Source organism: Bos indicus, chromosome 1 (assembly GCF_029378745.1).
Source record: "Bos indicus isolate NIAB-ARS_2022 breed Sahiwal x Tharparkar chromosome 1, NIAB-ARS_B.indTharparkar_mat_pri_1.0, whole genome shotgun sequence".
Taxonomy (NCBI): Eukaryota; Metazoa; Chordata; class Mammalia; order Artiodactyla; family Bovidae; genus Bos; species Bos indicus.
Genome location: NC_091760.1, coordinates 51,151,018 through 51,174,112, shown reverse-complemented (window position 1 = coordinate 51,174,112; position 23,095 = coordinate 51,151,018). Strand labels below are relative to the sequence as shown.

General features: G+C 36.6%; 1 protein-coding gene across 9 annotated transcripts in view; it reads left to right on the top strand.

Annotated features, from left to right (window-relative positions):
* Positions 1 to 23,095, top strand: part of CBLB (Cbl proto-oncogene B) — a 225,916-nt gene that overhangs the window by 74,893 nt on the left and 127,928 nt on the right. For all 9 annotated transcript variants that reach the window (XM_070787231.1, XM_019974609.2, XM_019974545.2 and 6 more), the window contains exon 4: positions 19,849 to 19,995. In XM_070787231.1, coding sequence (XP_070643332.1) covers positions 19,849 to 19,995 — 147 coding nt within the window. The remainder of the gene's footprint in view (positions 1 to 19,848; positions 19,996 to 23,095) is intronic.

Below are 23,095 nucleotides of genomic sequence, written 5' to 3'. Positions count from 1 at the left end.
TATGCAGAGTACATCATGAGAAACGCTGGGCTGGAAGAAGCACAAGCTAGAATCAAGATTGCCGGGAGAAATATCAATAACCTCAGATATGCAGATGATACTACTCTTATGGCAGAAAGAGAAGAAGAACTAAAAAGCCTGTTGATGAAAGTGAAAGAAGAGAGTGAAAAAGTTGGTTTAAAGCTTCAGAAAATGAAGATCATGGCATCTGGTCCCATCACTTCATGGGAAATAGATGTAGAAACAGTGGAAACAGTGTCAGACTTTATTTTTTGGGGCTCCAAAATCACTGCAGATGGTGATTGCAGCCATGAAATTAAGACGCTTACTCCTTGGAAGGAAAGTTATGACCAACCTAGATAGCATATTCAAAAGCAGAGATGTTACTTTGCCAACAAAGGTCCGTCTAGTCAAAGGCTATGGTTTTTCCAGTGGTCATGTATGAATGTGAGAGTTGGACTGTGAAGAAAGCTGAACGCCGAAGAATTGATGCTTTTGAACTGTGGTGTTGGAGAAGACTCTTGGTAGTCCCTTGGACTGCAAGGAGATCCAACCAGTCCATTCTAAAGGAGATCAGTCCTGGTGGTTCTTTGGAAGGACTGTTGCTAAAGCTGAAACTCCAGTACTTTGGCCGCCGCATGCTAAGATTTAACTCATTGGAAAAGACTCTGATGCTGGGAGGGATTGGGGGCGGGAGGAGAAGGGGACGACAGAGGATGAGATGGCTGGATGGCATCATCAACTTGATGGACGTTGGTTTGGGTGAACTCCGGGAGTTGGTGATGGACAGGGAGGCCTGGCGTGCTGCAATTCATGGGGTCACAAAGAGTCGGACACGACTGAGCGACTGAACTAAACTGATGTCCGATAGTTGTTAATATAATATGAATAAGTAAATACTGAGAAGTGAAATCTCATGGTAGAGACTTTTGGGCTTTGGTTCCTTTGGCTCCACATTATGCTTGAGAGTCATCCTTACTACACGTTGTTGCCGTTTATTCATTTTCATTACTGTTTAGTGTTCCGTTTTATGACTATTCCATTCTTTATCCCTTCTGCTATTAATGGTCATTTGACTAGTTTTGGCTTGAGTAATAGTGCTGTGAAGGTTCTAGAACATGTCATTTGGTGTACATATGCTTGTATTTCTGGCTGATAAACATATCAAAGAGTGAAATTTCAGATTTATAGGTTATACATGTATTTTGTCTTAGTAGAATATATATGTATATTTTTAACATATTTTAATACCTTTGTATGGTATCTGTTATCAACTTTTTTGGTCATTTAAAAATGAGTTGTGGCTGATCAACTGGTTAGCTCACAAAGTATTGCCTATTTGTCTTGAGGACAAAACATATGTATGGTTTCAATATAAGTAGGAGTTCAAAGATTCAATTCTAGCACCTAATTGGTCTGTGACATTTGACCTGTCATCACCATTTCAAGTTATAGTTCCATTTCTTTAAATGAGAAGGCAGAGATAATTATATGATTTCTAAGTTGCCTTCATCTCTACATATCTGTGATGATTTTGAAATGTCTTAAAACAGTGTTACATAGGTGTGCTTTTGTGATAACTGCTAACTCAGGTGGAAGGAAACTACCCAGTAAGATTGATTTGTTCAGATATTTTTAAAAATTAAGTTAATAATTAAATTTAAATTTTCATTTTTAGTTAAATTTAAACTTTTCATTTTATTAAAATTAATTAAAACTATTAATTTTCATAACGTAGTACTGGAATATGCAGAAACCTATTTGGTTTTTTTAGTACACAACAATGATTTTTAGTGATAGTCTAACTCATGTAAAACCCATGTAAAGGAAAAAAAAATCATTAACATTGGAACAGTTGTCAAGAAGTTAACAGAAAATACATAAAATTAATTTATGGCACTAAATTTTACTCTCCAAATAATTTGATAATCTGGAATTTCATGTCCATAGAATCTTTGTATTTTGTATTAAACTTTCATTTGAATCCAATGAATTAAATAAGAAGGTTGTCTTCAGTTTTAGTTTTAGTGTTGGCTCTGTATATTTTAATAATCCATTCTTTTTCTTCAAGGCCTTTCCCCATGTATAATTCGTATTTGCAAGTCATTTCCAGAGTAGGAAAAAATGAACTAATATTTCTTAAGTGAATTGTAACTACTTATGAGCAGTCCATACTTAATGCATTTTTGTGAGAAGTTTCCTTTTCACTTTTTGTTTCATTTCTTTTTCAAAGCTTGTAGTGTGTGTCCCTAGCTCAGTGCTTCATCTGTGATTAGAGGCATGTGAAAGTACCTCGGGCTGAAACCTCTACATTCTGCATGATTGGACTGCTTCTGATGGGTTCCACTTATCTGTGGCCTGGAATTGGAAGTTATAGTAAGCATTTTAGTGAGTCTTTCAGGAAGTTAAATTTACCCATTTAAAAGGAATAATTCTTTATGTTCTGAAATTATGTCCCTCTTGTTCTTGTGGTGTGAAGATATTTCATGTCAAAAGATGATAATTTTAATATTAATACTCTTTTGGTGAAAATGGAATCCTAGGTTAGTTTTCTCTATTTTTGTTTTGAGTGTTGTTAAACATTTCAAGAAAAATTATTTTCGTATATAAAGGTGTCTGGGAACAAGTTGTTTATAAACAACACCTTCCTCCATGAACCTTTTTATACTGAAAAGGGTAGCTTCTATGCATCAGCTTTTGAGAGCCCCTTTGTTACCTTTATCCTTCATTTGTTACTCTAGGTTGATCTTGCAGGGTGCTGCAAGCTCTCATGCTCTGCCCAGAGTCTGTCTCTGCCTTTCACTTTGCTTCTCTCAGGTGCCAGAATGGAGCAGCATCACCCAGGCTGCTCAGCTGCTCCTTTCAAACCCCAGCACTCCTGGCCTTGTTCCAGCCTCTGGTGTTGCATTCATCACTCCACCACAGGCAGTGCCAAGATCTTTCTCTCCCTGATTAGAGGTTCTCATGATAAAATTAGTCAGCCGGGCTTGATTGACGTTTTCCAAGGATATTTCTTCTGGTGGGTAGGCAGGCAGGCCCTGATTGCTTTTTAATTATTAAGTTACAAGGAGATATATAGCAGTGGGCAAATTCTGTTCTAGGAGGAAATAGCACCCTAATGGCATTTAAAGAAGGTGTTTTTTATTTCTCAGCTGGCAGGTCTTTCTTTTTTTTCCAGTCTTGCTATTCTTAAGGAGGTAGAACCAAACATAGCAGATGAAATCCTTGAATTTAGGGATCTCAAAGGGTAACACTGATAGAGGAAGATGATTGAAGGGAGAATAATTTGCTCCCTTCTCACATTAGGCATAGATGAGCCACAGTTACACTGAACTAGTGATGTGTGTGGTTGTCTTCTATTTCCTGTAGTAGGAGGAAGCAAGCCTGCTCCCTGACCTCTGACAATGTGTTAACCAATCAGAAGAACTTAGTTCTTCTTCCAGGGTAGAGATGTGGGGGCTGAGCTGGGGTGTGGTGATGAGGTTATTATCAGTCTGATGTTGATATTTACAAATGGGAATAGTACAGGCTGTCCTAGGTTGGAACCATCAAGGATTAGGGGTGAGTTCTTTAGGGTTATTGAGCAAGAGGGATGAAAAATGAGAGTCCCATCAGCAGTTAGCCTTGTTGAGATCTGTCCTGGAAGAGAAACTAAATCACTCAAAACAAGGATGTTCCAGCCCAGTAATGATGACTGTGACTCCCAGCATGTTGGCAAAATTACGGGAAGCACTGACGGATAGTATGTGGTGAGGGACAACAGAGTGGAATCTCTTACACGAATCTTTAAAAAAATACTTGGACCTCAAGGGTGCTTTAGATGCAGTTTTACATAGAGGCCTTCCCTGATGGCTCAGCAGGTAAAGAATCTGCCTGCAATGCAGGAGACATAGGAGATGCCAGTTCGATCCTTGGGTGGGGAAGATCCCTTGGAGGAGGACAGGCAACCCACTCCAGTATTCTTGCCTGGAGAATCCCATGGACTGAGGAACCTGGGGGGCTGTAGTCCATAGGGTCACAAAAAGTAGGACATGACTGAGCACAGCGCAGTTTGGGGCCTATAGTGCTACTGCAGAAAAATACTTAAATACTTTACATAGAGGCACCACAGTGAAAAATATCCTTTGAGGTTCCTGCTAACAAAGTGCTTTTCAGGTATTAAACATGCATATGATCACCTGAGGGGCTCATCAAAGTGCAAATTCAAAGTCAGCAGTTCTGGGGTGGGGCCTTAAGGTTTGCATTTTTGACAAGTGGTGGAGTGATGTTTAACTGTAGTCCAAGGGCCGGATTTTGAAAAGCATAATTGTTAGATATTTATTTTTGTTCTTGCCTGGGACTAGACTGCCAAACTGAAATCTAAGGCTCACTCTTATCATACATTCTTCTTCATATTTAGCTTTTCTTTTCACTTGACTATGAAAAGGCTATTGACATGAAGAAGATAATAACTTAATTTTTCCTGGTGGTATGTATATTATGGGTACTATTGGAAGACCAGTGATTAATAATAGATATTAACAGGATCCAAATTAAATCTACCCCCAACATACTGGAAGTTCTTTCTGATCAGAAACCAAATGCTAGGCTGTGCATTGCTATTTTCAGACATCTCCATGCAGTACCTTATTCACATGTGTGTTGTACCAAACAGATGTCTGAGAAACAGATTTTTGTGACAGATTTTGACACAGGAAATGCAGCAGGCTCCATAAAACTTAATGGAAAAATGTATTGCTTAACTACAGTCCATTTTTAAAGAACAGATTGCAGTGCTTTTCAGTGGAATCAAATGAGTCTTCTCTTAGGAGCTTTGGCACAGTCTCCATACCCAGAGAATTAACTCTTGAGAATGTCACCTGGTGGAATGGTACTTCAGGGGTTATTGATAATGTTGTGTTTGGGGGTTGGAGTTGGTCAGCTCAGAGTTCTACTTTAGATCATGGAAAAAAAGGTTGTATTTCTTTACGACACTAAATATTTATCTGGTGAATCATTTCTGGAAGTGAGGGAATTACTGTGGTATTTTGAAATGGGAACACATCTTCTCAGATGTGCATTTGCAGTGTGATCTATGAGTGGGTTTCAAATGGTAATACACCAGGGGCGGAAAGTCTGCCAGAGTAGAACATCTGCTTCTAAGACATAGGCTTCTGGAGCATTCCTCTCTGAGAGCTCTTTTCTTTTGCTTGTTTTCTCAATTTGTTAAATCTAGATTATATTTCATCAATGACACAGGAAAGAAACCCTCAAAATTCAATTACTGTCTTAACAACAGAGAAATCTTCAATGAAAGCTTTTAAATTTGGCTGAAGATGTGTTCCTCCTTATTAAATTATAGCTTTGATACATTTTATGGAAAGTGGTTTTGTTTTTCAAACTCCCCTTGGCTGTAGTGCTGCCTGGTGGAGTCATGGTTGGATATGCAGGCCTCTGCATCCTTGAACAGCCTGGGTAGGTGATGGGCTGTGCTGGTTTAATGCACAGGGCTACATGATGAAGTGATATCTACAGTGTGGTCTTGCTGCCCTAGCCATCTCTTTCCTGAATACAGATCACTTCTGACCCTGCAGTGTGTCATATTGTGAGGCCAGTCTACACCCACATACTTTGGTATACCAACCTTGCTGCTTTTACCTGGCATGTTCTCTTGCTTTTTTCCTGCTTCTGAACCCTTTTAAAGAGGGCCAGAGTTGAGTACATTATCCTATGGGCTCCTGTGTTGGCTGAAGAACCTTGAATGTATTATACTTTGTTTGTACAATTACACCGTATTGTCGCTGTGCATTTTTATATCTGATTATAAACTCCTGGAAGGCAGGGATGTAGCTGGTTTTCATCTTATTAACCCATTGCCTAGTGTAGTGGCAGATTATTACAGAGCCTCAAAAATATAATATTTACTAAATGGAAAAAACTTTATTTTAAAGTCATTGGAATTTCATATGTGTAGATCTCAGTTTCTGTACATATAATATCATTCTGAAAAATGGGGAGAACTTACTTTTGTGCCATTAAGGTAGACTTTTCAAGAAATAGCATGTTTCATCATAAGTGATATGCCAGAAAATGAAAAGATTAATTGGTGCTGCTTTTACAGCCTAATCTTTGTCAATTATTTGTAGTTTTTCTTTGTCTCTTAGTATTTGGTTCCTTAAGAAATACTTGATTAAGCAGGAAATAATTATACAGGAAATAAAATTTTCTTAAGTTAATGCATGATTCTTCTTTCATCATTCTAATATTTAATTGAAATATTAAATGTGATTTCTTTAAATATTTGTAGTTTCTTTTTTCTATTAAGCTTTAAATGATAGGTATCACCAGGAGAGGCATAATGATTGATTTTCATGATTAGTGTATAAATTAAAACTTACAGTTCTTGGGTACAGTAGTACATCTGTTGAATAACCATTTCATTAAATTTATTTACATGGTACAATGATATGTTTAACAGTATCCTTAAATGTCTTCTAAAGATTACTATATTGATGGTTTAGGTACAGCTGGAAGCCAAAATAATTATTCTTTAAAAAAAAAAAGTCATTGTGTATACTTCAGTGTTGATAAGTAAGGGATTATTAATAGCTCTTGACTTTTGATCAGAGACCCCAGTGAATAGAACTAGACAAGCCAAAATCCAGAATGATTTCTTATCTAGACACATGTCAAATCTAGTTAATGTTAAGTCGTATTTAGAAAATGTGATTTAAATGGCAGTTCAATTAAAAAGACTGCTATACAGTCTATAAACATTTCAGATCTTTGCTTACATTTTATGTACGTATAATATTAAGGGGATTCTCTACCTTTGACTGAGCATTTAAGACTTGTAGAAATTAAGTCTGTTGTCAGTATAAATCAGTGGATTAGCCTAATGGTATTTTCACACTTCAGTTCCTTGTGTGGTTATCTAAATAAGTATGTTTTGGAAATTAAATTTCTTCTGATCCAAATCTGAGTAGGCTAACTTTCCAATTAGTATAGTCCAGATTTCTTCCAAAAATCTCTTTTGGTTAGTTTGTTTTAGTATCAAGTAAAATATAGAAGATGTAAAATTTGCAATTTCCAATGTAAAAATACTTTAAGTAGGAATAAAAGTTTTATTTTAAATAGTGTTTGATTCTTTATCCATAAGTTATGTACTTACATTGACAGAAGAGTGTCCCAACCTTTCAACTGCTACTGTTGATGACAATAATGATAATAATAGTAAGTTGGTAGCACTAATAATACTAGTAAAGTTTATCAAATGCTTGCAGTGGCTTATATTTACTGCTGTGTATCAAACCACATAAAATTTAACAGTATTATTTGTTAAGATTCCGTGGTGTTGGGTTCCGTTTTCTGTGGTCTTGGCTGGGGTGTTGGTTGCCCTCACATGCCTAGCATTTGTTGCCCCCTTGTACCTGAGGACTCACTAGGGCCTTTCCACGTGACTGCTTGGGTTTCCTCACAGCATGACCACTAAACTCCAAGATTGTTTTCCAAGATGCAAAGGCAGAAACCACAGATCTCTTAGGGCCCAACCTCAGAATTTACACGGTGTAATTTCTACCACTTTCTACTAATCAAAGCAAGGCGCAGCCTAGCCCAGGTGCGGGGTGCGGGGAACAGACTCCATGATGGGAGAGGAGCAAAGGCAGTTTGACTGTCTGTAATCTTCTGCAAATCCTGTAAGTGCTGTTGTAATTCATACTTTAGAAATGAAGGGTTAACTTAGTATGCAAAGTCTTTCAGACACTGAGTGATTTAAGCTCACGTTTAGGTTAATTTGACTCTAGAGCTGGAGCTTTTAACTCTTGTAATGTTTGATCTTCAGAGTGTGGATAGATTAAATGTGTTTGTCTTTCTACTCCAAAGCCACTGTCTAAGGGTGGTTTTATTTATGTGGTGGTTATTCCATTGCAATCAAGACTAAAATAGCAGAGAGAGTTGATTCATATTATTGATCAGCCATCATGTGGTAAACATAAGTCTCTCTAAATTAAGATATTTCTAAACTCTCGACTGAGATGAAAGTTAAAATTCTTAGATGTGATATTGTAGTTTGCTTACTGTTGGCACATTTCCTTATCAAGAACAAATAAATAAAATCAACTTTTAAGCCATGTTTCCCATTGAGCATACTCTGTTCTAGTAGTCTACATTTTTCGTATGGTTTCAATATTCTAGTGTTTATTCATTAACATGAAGAGCAGAGCTTTTAAGTTGCCTTTTATGTATGTATTTTTTGTAATTTCTGCTGCTTTGTGGTTTAGTTTTGGAAGACAATGTTATTTAAGTATTTTACTTTGTTGAAAAGGAAAGAAAACATCAGCGATGCCTATTATAGTAATGAAAAAAATAAAAATTAAGGCTTCCCAATGTAATTTCAGTTTTCTATGTTAGATTTTTCTATCCTGTCTTTAGGATTTCTTCAGTCTCAGACTAAAATATATTGAGAAAAGTCTGTAAACTTAAAATGATATATAACACCTTGTACTTCATATTAATTGTAGGTTGTGAAGTATGTTCATAATTTTTACCTAAAGCCTATGGGCTTTGTGAGCTATCTAGTCACCTCCTACAAGCCAAAATAAAGGTGATGACAACTCCATGGAATGTTATGGGGCCTCAGATTATGTGCCTATAGTCTTCTCATTTTTATAGAGGACAAAACTTTGGATTAGAGGCTTTGAAGTAAGAGACAGGCAGTACTGTGTCTAGAGCTTTGTGCTCCCATACTATGCTTTCCTCCACCATATTCCAGTATTTCCTTCATGAGACTTGACATTGGGAGTGTAGAAACCACTTGTCTGCAAGGTCCTATCACCACTCTGGGAGCAGAATAAGCTAAATGCAGTTTAACTTTGGCAAATTTAAGAAAACCTTAGATCTTTATTTTAACTTAAAACATATACCAATTGTTGCTATACTCAGAAAGTTTAACAAGTTTTTATTCATCCATTAGAAAAGGAAATGGCAAGCCACTCCAGTATCCTTGCCTGGAAAATCCCGCGGACAGAGGAGGGCTACAGTTAATGGGGTCGCAGAAGCATTGCACACTGCTGAGCAGCTAAACAACAGTGGGTCTGGGGAAACTGTACAGCTAACATCTGTTCCAGCTATGTTCTGCGATTATTTCACCTGTTTCTCATTTTGAAAGGAAAAAAAAAAAATCCCAATATAATCAGTCTCACTGCTTAGAAAAGCACAGCATTTCTTTCTGAGGCTGTAGATCTAAATTAGCCCCCTTCTCTAGAATCATTATCATATGTCTTGTCCGTGTCTGGTATGCTGAAGGGAAAAGGTAGACAATTGAATGCTCTGGTCATATGTCACTATACATTTCTTTATGCTATCGAATGACAAGGATTATATGTGGTGTGCTAATTTATCTATAATAACTATCAGGCAGTCTCTTGCTCCCGAAAATAATTCAACTTGAATGGTGTATTTTTTAGATTATCGTAAAGGTAGGAGATAATGTCACCAACTAGATTTAAAAATAACGAGACTTAACCAGAATGAGATGATTTCCACATTTAGTTTGTCAGTAGCTGTACTCTTTGACCTTTGTATTCCTTGCCTTATATCCTAAAAATGAGAAATTATACTATTGTGCCAGTCGTGAATATTCTCTGGTAAAGGGGTTAATAGTTTCTAGAAAATTGGAAGTCAGTGCTCAAGTAAAAGGTTTGAGGTGACTGTGCACCAGAGATAGCTCTGGACCTGAAGTCAAGCTTTGCCGCCGGGATGCCACTGGGGCCTGTCAGAGGTCGGGTTGTTGCACTGGGTATGGAAATCTAGTCACTCTCTCTCCTTCAGGCACCTTGCAGATTTGCCTGAGAAAGTCAGTATAATGGCTTGCAATATTTTTGAAAATAGGAATATGTAAAGAAAAAAAATAGAAAAACCATTTATAAACTATCCAGAGATTACTACTGTTTATGTCTTTTACTGTATAGTCTATATTTTCTGTTTGTCTGTATTGTGATACTTAGCTTTTAAATAGTACTTAGTACTGGGCATACTATTTATTGTCTTGCCTTTTTCACTTCACACTTTTCATAGAGCATGTTCATGTGTGTGCACACACAGACACACACACACACACTCTGTGTTATCATGTGGTATCCATATCAGATTGTACCGAAAATAAATGAGAATTCTTGGCAAAATAAAGTTTATTTTTACATTTGCCTCAACCATTTGAATAAAGATAATTTCAACCCTGGGGAAAAGATGAAGTAAATGTCAGGTTTGTAGTTTTCTTGTCAGTAATGCACAACCTGAGCACCAGCAAAGAGATGAGCTATCTCTCTGCTCTGTGGCTCATTTGTCTTTCACTTATTCCGTTTCTGGGGAGCTGGGTTGACGTGGGACAAAGGTGTCAAGGAGGAAACTCTAGAGCCAAAAGAGGAAGTAACTGTCAGGGAGCAGGTAATGTGATGGGAAACTGTGTTTATACTTCCTCAGAAAGTATGACAAATGTGATCAGTTTACTTGGGATTCTGGAAACTTCACATTAATTTCCTTTTGCTTGCTGTTGTTATATTTTGTCATTCACAAAGGAGAAAAAGATAGAGAAAAGATAGTGGAACTCACTAAGGTTTTTTTTCTTTTTCTCACTTAGTGTCAAACACTAGATTTTTAATTCTCTCTTACAGCAGCTTTCGGTAAAGTTGATGTTTCACTCTGTAGTGTTCTATAAACTGTTTTTTTGTACTGCTGCTATCGATCTGTTTAGGTCAGGAAATTCTGATGTACTTATTCTTTAAATATTTTAATGGTCATTAGCGTTAAAATTTATTGGGTATCTATTATTTGTAAGAAGCTGTTACAGGTATAGTAAGACTTTCTTCTCCAACAAAGACCTTTGCTTTGATCGAGGTGAAGTGCAATATGTACATAAAATAACTGTGGTGCTTTTCAGAGAGAACTTTCTCCTATGGCAGGTGGTGTGAAGCGGTGGCATTCTATTTAATTTATTGGCTGCACTGGGTCTACGTTGCTGTGCATGGCCTTTCCCTGGTTGCGGTGCATAGGCCTCTCGTTGCAGCGGCTTCTCCTGTTGCAGAGTGTGGGCTTTAAGGCACATGGACTTCAGTAGTTAAGCACTCGGGCTCAGTTGTTGCGGTGTATTGGCTTAGTTGTCTCACAGCATGTGGAATTTTCTCAAACCAGAGACTGAACCCATGTCCTCTGCATTGACAGACAGATTCTTAACCACTGGACCACCAGGAAAGTCCAAGTGGTGGCATTTAGTAGCCTGCTAGATGACATTCCAGAAAGGGGGATGGAAAAGGTACCATGGCCACACTAGCTTAACGTAAAGCTGGTGCAGACGAAAGTGCAACAGCTGAGACGTAGGAACTTTGAGTCAGTGAGGAGGAAGAGGTGGCTTAATCCAAAGTGTAGATCAGAAAGGGCAGGAGGCCATTCAGATGCCCAAGGAGGAAACAGAGAAGTGGTGTGAAGAATGATGGAAGGTAGCTTGGTCCCACGGACAGGAGAAATCCTCGAAGAAAATATTATTGTATCAATGTCATTCTCCCAAATCTTCCTACCCTCTCCCTCTCCCACAGAGTCCATAAGACTGTTCTATACATCAGTGTCTCTTTTGCTGTCTCGTACACTGGGTTATTGTTACCATCTTTCTAAATTCCATATATATGCGTTAGTATACTGTATTTATGTTTTTCCTTCTGGCTTACTTCACTCTGTATAATAGGCTCCAGTTTCATCCACCTTATTAGAACTGATTCAAATGTATTCTTTTTAATGGCTGAGTAATACTCCATTGTGTATATGTACCACAGCTTTCTAATACAATTATGTAAAGTTTAAAAATAAAATAAAATTAAAAAAAAAAGAAAATATTATTGTAGAAAAGACTTAAACTGTATTCTAATAGAGTATTCTGTTACTCTATCCTACTGAGTAAAAGTAAAAGCTATCTCTGAAATGTGAATGTGACAAAAAATAGAAATAGTGGTGTAGGGAATGTAGCAAGTAAAAATAATTAAGAATTTTCAGTAGAAACAGTAAGTGCTGACTTAATTGATATAATTCAGATTGCTACTTCATTATAATTTTTATGGTGATCTGAGAAAAGAACAAAAATGAATCTATTAATAGATTTAAAAATTAAATTGTTTTTCATGGCCAAGTTTATTTGATGATGAGACTGTTCTTTTATCACATTACCCCAGGACATAAAAATATAGTTTAAACTTCCAATGTTGCTTTTTCTTTTCAAGAAGAGCCTAGCCAAAAAACAAAAAACAAAAATACACAATGAAGTTCTACTATGATTGCTTCTGGTCGCTTCTATTTGAGTCATTGTCATGACAGCTTTCCACATAGTTCACAGAAATTTCATTGTATTTTATGTTAAATAGGAATGCAGGAATAGATATGTTTTTCTTTTCTCTCTCTCATGTAATAGAATGGTCTACATTTTTAAGAGTTCTTAAAAAAAAAAAGGTTTCATAAAAAAGTACTTGTTACCCTTTAGGTTTAATCAAAAGGAGTCCAGCGCTAAAGACGAAAGTTTTTCTTTTTTGAAGTAGATGTTGTTAAGCTTTTAAACCAGATGAAAGTATTAGTGATCATATCATACTGTCATGGTTTCTCATAATAAATTTTTCATATAAAATTATTTGTTGAAATTATCAAAGAGATAATCCTATGTTGGCATAGCTGCAAAGTTAAAATAGCTGACATTTAAAAAAGATTATATGGGAAGCTTTATTGAATGTATTGAGATAAGGCTTATTGTAGTTATTTTTTTTCATGCAAACTGCTGTCATAGTTGTAGGAAATTTCAAAATCCATGTGAAAGACCCTATTCACCCTTGGAATTATCTAATTCCTTCCTAATTCACCTTTACTGTACTGTTCCTACCCACTTCAGGGCTATATTCTGGTCAGAACTGCATCCATCACCCCCAAAGTTGTAGACTCCTCTGTCTCTCTCACTGATTACTACCTTTATTCTAGTTCTATCTCAGTTTTATTCCCACCACATTGTTCTGTGCCTTTGGCAATTTCTTAGTCCCTTAAATTCATTAAAACTATATGAATACTTGATGAATTCATCAAGAGTATACGACATAGTCTAGTAGACACTTAGGATATGCAGAATAAATGAATGGATGAGTCAAATACTCTTTCATTATTTGCCGTGGAATTATAAGAAGCCACCATGACAACTGATGATCCTAATATGAGAATGATGATTTTTACCTTATTGAGATAGCCATCAGTTTAAATGACAATAGTATTATATGGGGAGATTAAAGACTAGGATATTTATACTTTTAAACAGAGGTGGTAGGTAGAATTAATAATAATAATAATGATTATTTACTGAGAGTTACTAGATGCGTTAGGGTCTTACCTTTATACCTTATATACTCCTCACAAGACAGGCATTTTTATTTAAAATTTTTAGAGATAAGGAAACTGATTCAAAGAGAGAGGTTAAGCGACTTGTTCACAACTACCAGCAGAGTAAGGATATGCACTCAGTATGTACGGTTCAAGGACGGTTTCTTTAATATAGGGTAGCTGAAGAATTAGACAGAATGTCTTCTTGGTATCTCCCAGGAACTTGTCAAAGGATGTTACATTTGAATGTGATGGGAATATTTCATGTTTTAGTTGTGTTTAGGTAAGACATTTGTAAATTGTCCATTCAAAACTCTTTATGTCATAAAGCAAATTCATTTACCCTGAAAGCATCACCCTTATTTTGTGGGATAGTGTCTTGCACTTACTGGACCTATGTAGGCAACATGTTTGAGATTATACTGCAGAGATCAAAGAACGCCTAGGGTTCATCCTTCCCAGCCACAATTTTGCGCTTGGTCTCCCTGGCCTTGTTAGTGGTGGATGATTTATCTTTTAATGAAAGGGATAAAACCTTCCTTGGTTACCTATTTCAGTGAAGCTTTTGGACGGACATAGTTTGCTAAATTCTTTTAAAGTGAGCAGTTCAATGAAGTAACCTGGAGCAGCTTGAAAAATTACCCTACTGCTTGTGTCTCAGGTTAGAAAGTTTCTGCTCACACTTCTCTTATGTCTTGGGTTAGACTCTGGGGCTTGGTCTTTTAAGATTGCTTCATATTCCTTGTAAATTGATGCAGTCACTATGGAAAACATTATGGGGGTTCCTTAAACTAAAAATAGAGTTGCCGTATAATCCAGCAATTCTCCTCCTGGGCATATATCCAGAGAAAACCATAAATCAAAAAGATACATGTACCCCAGTGCTCCTTGCAGCACTATTTAAAATAGCCAAGACATGGAAGCAACCTAAATGTTCATCAACAGATGAATGGATGAAAAAAATCTGGTATATAAACATAATGGAATGCTGCTGCTGCTGCTAAGTTGCTTCAGTCGTGTCCGACTCTGTGTGACCCCATAGACGGCAGCCCACCAGGCTCCCCAATCCCTGGGATTCCCCAGACAAGAACACTGGAGTGGGTTGCCATTTCCTTCTCCAATGCATGAAAGTGAAAAGTGAAAGTGAAGTCACTCAGTATTGTCCGACTCTTAGCGACCCCATGGACTGCAGCCTACCAGGCTGTTCCGTCCATGGGATTTTCCAGGCAAGAGTACTGGAGTGGGGAGCCATTACTCAGTCATAAAAAAGAATGAAATAATGCCATGTGCAGTAACATGAATGGACCTAGAAATTGTCATATTAAGTGAAGTAAGAAGTAGAAAGACAAATATCATATGATTTCACTTATATGTGCAATCTAAAATATGGCACAAATGAGCTTATTTACAAAAACAAAAAAAACCCAAAAAAAAACAGACTCACAGACATAGAAAACAAACTTATGGTTATCAAAGGAGAAAGGGGGTTGGAGAGGGATAAACTCGGAATCTGGAATTAGCAGAGACAAACTGCCCTATATAAAATAGATGAACAACACAATCCTACTATATAGCACGGGGAACTAGATTCAGTATCTTGTAATAAACCATAATGGAAAAGACTATGGGAAAGAAAACATATAAATGAATCAGTTTGCTATACACACAATATTGTAAATCAACTATACTTGAATAAAAAAAAAAAAAAGATTTGCTTCTTATTCCTCTTAGTTGTGTTGAAAACTTTAAAACATTTAGGCAGGGGAGTGGATGAGATCCAGTTTTACTTCAGACTCTCAGGAGTCATCTTAATAATAGTCTCTGTTCCCAGGATGAGGAAATGAAAGGTGAGACATACATATAATATGTATATGTCTATCACAATCTTCCAGTTTATCTCCTTCTTACCGCTGGTGGCCGTAAATTTGTTTTCTGTATCTGTAACTCTATTTCTGTTTTGTAGGTAAGTTCATTTGTAGCCTTTTCAAAGATTGTGAATGCAGATAGTTTTCTGTATCATCTCTGCCCTCTCCTTTGTCTTTTTTCCTCTCTCCCTCCCGCTACTTCAAGGCTTCTTTATTTTATTTTATTTTTTTAATTTTATTTTATTTTTAAACTTTACATAATTGTATTAGTTTTGCCAAATATCAAAATGAATCCGCCACAGGTATACATGTGTTCCCCATCCTGAACCCTCCTCCCTCCTCCCTCCCCATACCATCCCTCTTCTTTAATATATTAACATATTTACTGGTTTACCCAGTATTGACATCTAGAAGCTACTTTTTGGTTACCTGGTATATCAAAATACCTTGATTTCAAAATTATTTCTTAAAAACAAAATCTCACACCGAACAAATTTTTTAAATGGCTTGGGGATTCCTACTATATGGATTTCCCTGGTGGCTCAGATTAGAGCGTTTGCCTACAATGCGGGAGACCCGGGTTCAGTCCTGGGTCGGGAAGATCTCCTGGAGAAGGAAATGGCAACCCACTTCAGTATTCTTGCCTGGAAATTCCCATGGATGGAGGAGCCTGGTAGGCTACAGTCCACAGGGTTGCAAAGAGTTGGACACGACTGAGTGACTTCACTGTAGGGGTGGCAGAAAAAAATGACTTAACTTGTGATTGTTAGTGGGGGATTAATGTGGTAGTAATTAGTCAAAATAAAGTATCTCTTATATTGAAAGTCAAAGTGTTGCAGAATTTCTTGTAAAGTTATATTTAAGATTATTGAGTTTTTTTTGGTTGTTGTTCACTCACTCAGTCGTGTCCAACTCTTTGCAACCCCATAAACTGCAGCATGCCAGGCTTCCCTGTCCTTCACTGTCTTCCAGAGTTTGCTCAAACTCATGTCCATTGAGTTGATGATGCCATCCAACCATCTCATCCTCTGTTTCCCCCTTCTCATCCTATCTTCAGTCTTTCCCAGCATCAGGGTCTTTACCAATGAGTCAGTTCTTCACATCAGGTGACCAGAGTGTTGGAGCTTCAGCTCCAGCATCTGTCCTTCAATGAATATTCAGGGTTGATTTCCTTTAGGACTGACTGGTTTGATCTCCTTGGAGTCCAAGGGACTCTCAAGAGTCTTCTCCAATACCACAATTCAAAAGCATCAATTCTTTGATGCCCAGCCTTCTTTATGATCCAAATTTCACATTTGTGCATGACTACTGGGAAAACCATAGCTTTGACTATATGGACCTTTGTTGGCAAAGTGTTGTCTCTGCTTTTTAATATGCTGTCTATGTTGGTCATAACTTTCCTTCCAATGAGTAAGCATCTTTTAATTTCATGGCTATAGTCACCATCCACAGTGATTTTGGAGCCCAAGAAAATAAGAGTCTGTCACTGTTTCCATTTTTCCCCATCTGTTTGCTGTAAAATGATGGGACCGGATGCCCAGATCCAGTCAGATAAATATTATTTCCTTAGTTGTTTAGTGAGAAAGATACATATTCTCAATTAGGATGCTTCAAATCCTTTTTAAGTAGTCATCACTTTTGGTCATAGGATGAGCAGCAATCAAGTGGGCTTAGGGAAAATTGGCAAGGTATGGAAAAAATATCCTAATAGGAAAGAAAATTCATCTGCAAAGAAGGTATGTAGTTGTTGACTTTATTCCCTCTGTGTCTAGATGATTAGAGGTGACTGTATTCTTGGATTTCAGTTTCAAAATTGGAAGTTATTTATATTTAAATTGGTATATAAAAGTGCATAGTGGAGTGGGGAATTAAAGCTTATAATGTAAAGCAAAATATAGTAAACAAACTCCCACACAGTCATATAAAAGACAAACTCATTTGTTGTGACAGTAAATTTAAATGACATCAGCCGAATTAGCTGTAAGTTATTTTCATTTCTTTGTGTGGATTGCAACCTCAGTAAATCAGTCTTTCAGATAAAGGATTTCAAGAATAATCATTTACATATGTATGATATGCATTTTTTAAAAAAATTAGAAAATATATGTTCTGGTATATGTGAAAAATAAGGTAACAGAAAACTTGCATTAGCATGTTTTTAAGAACTTGAATTTCCATTTCTTTAAAGATTAAAGGCAAAAGAGATGTTTCCATTGCTTTAGTTTGTATAAAAAGTCAAATAGAAATGTAATCTTCTTGTAGGAAGAAGAAAATTGAACTATACACACAGTTTATAATTTAACAGTGATTGGTTGTATAGGTAGAAGTGATACTAGGGCTTCTAGACTGAAGATTATAAAGTATTGCTATTTCTGTTTTAAAGCTTAGTGCCTACATAGCCAGTGGATCAAATATCCAAGATGGATAATCACTGGTATTGTGCTTCAGGCTTTAGATCTAACAAATAAAAATGAAAAACATTTGGATATGATTAAAGAACAAAGAAACAAGGGGATGGATGGAGAGCAACCAATTCAGAAAATAAGGAACAGTTGGTTTACCCTAATTACAGCCATCCTGATTTTTCTTTTTTGTTTGTGTGTATCAATTGGAAGTTTTGGTCAGAAATTAACTCTTTTGCCTAATTATGGAAATAAATTCGTTGCAGCTTTTCAAAAGTGACTTTATGTTTTTCCTTAAACTCAAATTTCAAAAGACAGTTGCAGTTTGTATTGGCTTCATTGGCCACAGTTCTTTCCTTTGATAAAGTTCATCAGTTCGCTTTTCATTTCCTAAGACTGAATCCTTATATCAACCATCATCTAAATGAGGATGTGTTGACATAAATGAGAAGAACAAAGATTCAACTAATTAAGGGAGTTTTACCTTTGAATTAGGCTGAGTTGTACGGAAGTGTGACTGAACCTAAGAAGATGGTGAAACATTTTGCATCGCCCAACCATAATGATTTTGCAGATTGTTTCTTGTTGTCAATCAAGCACTATAATAAGGCCCAAGTTCTGACCCTCATAAATTTCTTTCTCATAAATAATAAAGGATATGGAAATTGGGACTTTCTGGTTTTTCAATAGAGATGAACTTTTTGAGATGTAAGTTACTTTATTGCTTTCTTCTTTCCTACTTTTCCCACTTTCTATCACAAGTACTTTTATTTATTCTGTGTTCATCTTATATAGGATACATGCTTCTTTTCATTAACTACTGAGAGGTGCTTACTATATAATCTCTTTGGTATGTAGCATGTCTTTTTGTTTGTTATTTGGGAGTCATTAAATACAGATACATGCATAAAAATGAGGCAGATAGCCACAATTTTCAATTTCAAAGTCCTTCTGAAACTTTGTATGGCATTATATGCATTGCAGATTTGATGGCTTTCTCTGTTTTTCCTCTGTATTTACTTGCCTCCTACCTGCCCTTGACCCCTCAACACATACACAAAAGCAGCTAAAGCTTCAAAATGGAAAGATATTATGTATGTGCCTGTTGTGTTCTGGGGATTCTGAATAAGCAGGAATATAAAGAGGCAAGGTCAGCTGAAAACTGAGAAGTTCTTTTGTATTTTATCTTTCAATTGCTTCCTTACTATTGCAGTAACAGTTTGGGGCTGATTAATACAATATATGTTGTAAACCTATGAAAAGCTTGGAAGGAATATAGATGATACTATTAAAGTATGAATCATGATTTGAGACATGCTGTAAATCACGTCAAAACCCCCAGAACTTAACATGGAAGTTAGAAGAGACAACACCTACATTTCCCTCACTCTAAACCATTTTTTCCATACCATAACTTTTTCTTTCTAAAACAGAGACTTGATCATTTCCTTAATCTTTTAGTCCACTTTGGCTCCCCATTCCTTATCACAGTAGTTTTTTATGGACTACCTTGGAATTACCTAGAGAGCTTCTAAAATGTGTACATATCTGAGGCTTATCATCAGAAACTAATTTTTAGATAGAAGTGGCAAGTGTATTTGACAAAATCTGTTCATTGGTTCAGATGGCTCTTTGTCATGTCCCATCTAAACTTTCTCATCCCATCTCAAGCCATCTGTTCCACTCACCTTCTGCTCTTCTTTAGCCATGCTAAGCCTAGATAGTATCCAAATAGTTCTGTTTCACACTTCTGTACTTCTCTATACACTCTTCCTACTATTCAAAATTCTTTTTTCCCTCCTGTCTTTCCCCTCCTTTCTACTCTGAGTCTTTCATCTGTCGAACAACTGCTTATCTTCCTAGATTCTCCGTAAGTGACACAATTTTCCTTATTACCCCATGTAGAAATAGTTACTCATTTTTGATTAACATTTATATTTGATTATGAGTTTTCTAGGTGTCCATCTCTCCCATTAAATCCATGTAATTTATCTTGTTCATGTTTATATTAAATGAATACATGGGTGATTAATAAAAACCCTGTTAGGAATTTAAATGTATAGTTTCTATGAACATTGTTCTTAAGGGCTTTATTGATTTGACCTAGGTTGGATAATTTCATTTTTCATGATATATATTCCCATTGAAACTTATGTGCCTATATATTTATTCTTCTCTTCATTTTTCCTCCTTTGTGTCTACAGACGAAATCTCACAAAACTATCCCTTATCTTCAGTCACATGTTGGCAGAAATCAAAGCAATCTTTCCCAATGGACAGTTCCAGGGAGATAACTTTCGTATCACGAAAGCAGATGCTGCTGAATTCTGGAGAAAGTTTTTTGGAGACAAGTAAGTACAAATCATTTTATAATTTGGATCCATATTTGAAGAATGAGGAAACCTGTCTCCAGTTCCAAATGGTATAGATTTTGCCTGAGTATTTCTAGAATGTTCTTCAGTGTTTTCGATAAGTACTTTTTGATTGCTTTTTTTTTTCCTGTTTAGCCACCAAAAATATACCTTAGTAACTGAATAATTTTGTTATTACCAAGTAGATATTATGTATTTATTTGATGTGCACTCATTGAATTAAATAGTTTGCTCTAAGAAGCAGAGGTATGTAAGATACAGTATACACGAGAAGCTCATAACTTTATAATTCAGTGAACATAAAACACATATACAAAGTAAAAGGTAGAAAAGGAAAGATACTTTAAAAAATGGCATAAATAAATTGTTCTGACAGTTCAGAGAGGGCAACGGTTGCTTCAGGATTGCAGCCATCAGACACTACTTCCTAGAGGAGGTGAAACATAAACTTGATGAAGATCTGAAATTGAAATGAGAAAAGGCCTTTATCCCTGGGATTCAGGTTTTCTTTGTGTCAGTGCACAGAAAGTAAACATGTACAGGCAAGATACAGAAAAGAGGATAATGCTATCACAAAGTTGCATTATCTCACAAAACAGCTAAAGGTATTTTCCTTTAGGTGTTTTCTATCCAGACACAAGCTCAGGTGAGCTTGGTAAATAATAGGAATTAAATATCTGAAGTCTGCATAACTTAAATAAAACTTGGAAAACTTTTATCAGGAATCTCTTGGTAAGATGATCAGGACATGAGCATCAGGAGGCAGATGGTTTCTTTAGTAACCTTTTAAGGGTCCCTCAGTATGTCTTGCTGGAGAAGGAAATGGCAACCCACTCCAGTATTCTTGCCTGGAGAATCCCATGGACAGAAGAGCCTGTGGCGGGCTACAGTCCACGGGGTCGCAAAGAGTCGGACACGACTGAGCGAGTTCACGTTTTCTCAGTGTGTCTTGAGTGTAGGCAGAACCCTAGCTTAGAGTTAAAAGTGATTGCTTACACTCAGACTGTTGTGTTCTTTTTGTAGTTAATTTCTGTATTTATACATTAGCTGATGAAATGACATAAAACGTTGGAATACACAACTGTGAACAATCTGAGTCCTCTGACACTGATGAATTAACTGTAACGTTAGGTTTCCCTTATTTTTCTTCATGAAGTGCTGTGTTTATCTATAAGCTGCTATGTGATTAGGGCACATACAGAGCAATGCACATTTGATTAGACATACATTTTTTTACTTCAAAAATATTAAAGCCTTTATCCCACCTCTTAAATAAAAAGTATTCTGAATTATTTTTAAGCACTACTGGAGGTATACTATTTCTACATTTAACCCTGACATTCTGTATTCCAGAGATCTAGCTATTTGTAATGCTCCTATATCCATTCACAAATGAGGACTTAAAAGAAGAAAACATTTATCCTCCTCTGAATTAGCCTAACACCCAAGAGTGTACTAATTAAATATTTGTGAATAGTAGAAAGCAGAAAGGGATTGCAGAGTTCTGAAAGTAAGAATTGAGGACTTCTTGAAGTTACAGCTCATATATTAATACTCTGAGCTTAATCCAAACAGTTGGTATCCTTCAACACAAACTATCTTAAAATTTTAAGAAAATCTATCAGATGAATTGCTTGTGGTATTTCTTTTTGAAAACTGAAGATTCTGGTGAGTTATAAAGTTGTTTGCTAGTCAGAAGGCCAGTGAAAAATGGAAAGATTCCTCACGTTTTTCAAGAGAGGAGTTTGTTTTGCCAGTACCTCAAACCACAGAGAATTATGCATTTGAGACATCTTTACTTCCCTTTATTTACAACCATAGACATTAAGGGGCTGAAATTTCTGTCCAGCTGCTGTGTGAGTGAAATCACTTCTAAATCAATTGGGGGATTCTTGAAATGCTGATGAAACATGCTCCCTACCACCCAAAACCCTTGTAACTTTGTCTTCTCCTATCTTTGCTTACTTGAAAAAGCTTCTTAATTTGTCTTTAAGATTTTTACTTTTGGGATGAGAGCTAAACTTAAAGCTTCTTCTGGAACGCAGACATATTTCTGTAGTAATCAGAATTATGGTTCTTTTATTAGATCATTGGAAAAACCATCTTTGTATTCTCTGTGGGTTTTCACCTTATAGTTCCACGGTATTTTATTGAATTAATGGATGAATGAATGATGTAGCATTTTAAAAGGTTGAATCCTTTTATCTTTTTTATACTCTAATACTAGTCCGCATTTTTGCATAACTGGGTTCTCATTCAGAAGTGTTCCTGTTATTTATCTACATATTGAGGGCATATGACAATGCTTTCATTTGACCTAACTAGTGCCTTTAACGGAGAAGGCAATGGCACCCCACTCCAGTACTCTTGCCTGGAAAATCCCATGGGCGGAGGAGCCTGGTAGGCTGCAGTCCATGGGGTCGTGAAGAGCTGGACACGACTGAGCGACTTCACTTTCACTTTTCACTTTCATGCATTGGAGAAGGAAATGGCAGCCCACTCCAGTGTTCCTGCCTGGGGAATCCCAGGGATAGGGGAGCCTGGTGGGCTGCCGTCTCTGGGGTCGCACAGAGTCGGACATGACTGAAGTGACTTAGCAGCAGCAGCAGCAGTGCCTTTAAACCTGAATGTATTATTGTTTCATAAAACGGAACTATTGAGTGGTTAGTTCTACAAACAGCCAAACAGATTATGATTTTCATAAACCAACTTTAACTTAAGGAATATTATTGTGACATTTTCCCCAAAAGGGAAATAAGAAAAAGTCAATAAGAACACAATGTTCAGATGGAGTTAAAATTGGGGAAAAGTTACTGTTCAAAGGAATTTAGGAAAATCCTAAAGGCAAGTTTAGCACGCATACCTAAAAACCAGGCAGCAGACAAAAATTTTGAGGTATCATGTGCCTAATGCTTCATTTCTGTGCTTCTTAATCTTTTTGAAGTCATGGTAAGGCCGGCCTCTCTGCTCAAGACCTAAGCACAGCTGCCAAGAGGTTCCGCCTATCAAAGTCTCGAGGGGATCAGTAATACATCATGTGTCAGGGTAAACTGGTTGGGAAGTTCTGTAGTTGTTAGAT